This window comes from Entamoeba nuttalli (assembly GCF_000257125.1).
Source record: "Entamoeba nuttalli P19 unplaced genomic scaffold asmbl_7963, whole genome shotgun sequence".
In the NCBI taxonomy this organism is placed as follows: domain Eukaryota; phylum Evosea; order Mastigamoebida; family Endamoebidae; genus Entamoeba; species Entamoeba nuttalli.
The window spans coordinates 1-2,030 of NW_008578897.1; the positions used below are offsets into that span (position 1 = coordinate 1).

Genomic DNA, 2,030 nt, shown 5'->3' on the forward strand with positions numbered 1-2,030 from the left:
TATTTAATATTTTGTTCAACACAAATTCAAAAAAAATCCTGTGTTAATAGTATAATTGAACTATAAATAAACTATACAATAAGAATGAACTAATAAAAACGAAATAAAGTTGAAATGAGCAAAGCACCAACTGAGATTGATGCATGGATCAATGGAACAAAGTTATTTCCTGATAACATGGTATTACAAGAAACATTCACAAAGTATTTCCAACCTGAATTACAAGAGTATTTTCATGAGAACAAGCATTCGTTTGGGTCATTAATTTTAGAGAATCAAAAAAATGTACAACAAATTCTAAAACAATTAACAATACAACCAGACAATACAAAATGTCAGGATAGTGAGTTAGAATCTTCAGTTGAAACAATAACGAGCATTATTAAAGAAGAAATAAATAAATGTCACAACCAAATAGAGAAGTTGTATGAACTAAACATCATTACAGAAAATGAATATACAGAATATTGTACATATCTGAATAGAATGAAAGAAATGAACAATGAATCGCACGAGAATATCAATGGAATAACAAAATTTGAAGATGATGAAAAGAAATAAACAGAATAATTGATGTATTGTTGGTTGAATACCAATTAAATAAATACTATTAAATAATAATTTAATGAAAAAGAATTTAAGTTAAATAAATTTAAAAAATTTATTTGATATTTTCATATAAAATAAATCATAAAGAATGAAAATGAGAAATATAAATAATATGAATAACTTGAGTTAGAAATATTGTTGAATAATCAATAATACAGAATATTCAATTCATTAACAAAATAATATTCAAGTATTTAAATAAATTATTATGATGACAATGATTAAATGAATAAATAAAATAAATATCAAATCAAAATATAAATAACCTTCACAAATATAACAATTATTCAAATATTCATTTTTATTTGATTGATTCATTTTAATGTAAACTAAAAGAGAGTATGTTCAAAGTGAAATAACTAATACAACTATATAATAATTTGTTCAGTGATTAATAGAATATACCAAACAATATAATAATCAATTCTGAATATAACAACACCGACTAATATTAACATTCATTTTATTCTTTAATATTAATATTATCACGTATTTTATATTCTAAAATAATAATGAAATTATCAAATAAACAAAAAATGATTAAAATGATTATTATATAATATCAATAAATCAAAATAAATTGACTATTTAATTATACTATTTCATACTATTTTTATAACTTTCATTTTAATTTCATAGTATTGATAAACTCATTTTAATTTCACATAAATTAATTATTATGTTATTAAATTTATTTTTTTTTCAAAAGCATAATATAAAATGAATGAACATTTTATATATTCATTGTTTTTATTCTCATGTGTTGATTGTTTTATACAATTATTCATCATTCATACACTAAATATTAAATATTAATACTTCAATTTTGATTAATAATATAATTCATATATAATACATATTCAACAAGAAACTACTTCAAATTCATTTTTACTGATTTTTTACATAGTGTATTATTTGAATATTCAACTTCTTCATCATATTAATTATCATACTAATTTTATGTTTTACACAATTGATTAATTTAAATGATATTCATTTTATTTATTATTTATTGTGTTAATTAATTTCAATACTCATTATTATCATTATCATATTCTTCATCTTCATTATTCATTTTCATTTCATCTTTTGTTATCGTGTTGTTGTTTTTGTTAATTATTCAACAGCAATAATGAAAAAGAAAATTTGGTATTGACAACTCTATTTGATTTTTTCTTTCGTTATTTTTAATTTGTATTGTTATTTATTTTTATTGAATTATTAAATTTATTCTTTGCACATTTATCTTTTTATCACATCTTTACCGACTATTTCAAGTTATTTTATATTTCTTTTAACTATATCAATTTCTTTTTATATCTGCTGTTTTAATTACTCTTTCTAATTAATGAATATTATTATTCAGTTTTTTATTCTTTTACATCCTTCACTGTTATTGTTATTTATGTAGTATTGTTTAT

The 2,030-nt window shown here is 19.3% G+C and overlaps 1 protein-coding gene across 1 annotated transcript; it reads left to right on the forward strand.

The window, feature by feature from the left end:
* Nucleotides 1–114: 114 nt before the first annotated feature.
* Nucleotides 115–561, forward strand: ENU1_178170 (hypothetical protein; the record flags this gene model as incomplete). Its single annotated transcript, XM_008861395.1, has 1 exon — nt 115–561. One exon carries the CDS (start codon nt 115–117, stop codon nt 559–561), a length of 447 nt encoding a protein of 148 aa, XP_008859617.1.
* Nucleotides 562–2,030: the final 1,469 nt, after the last annotated feature.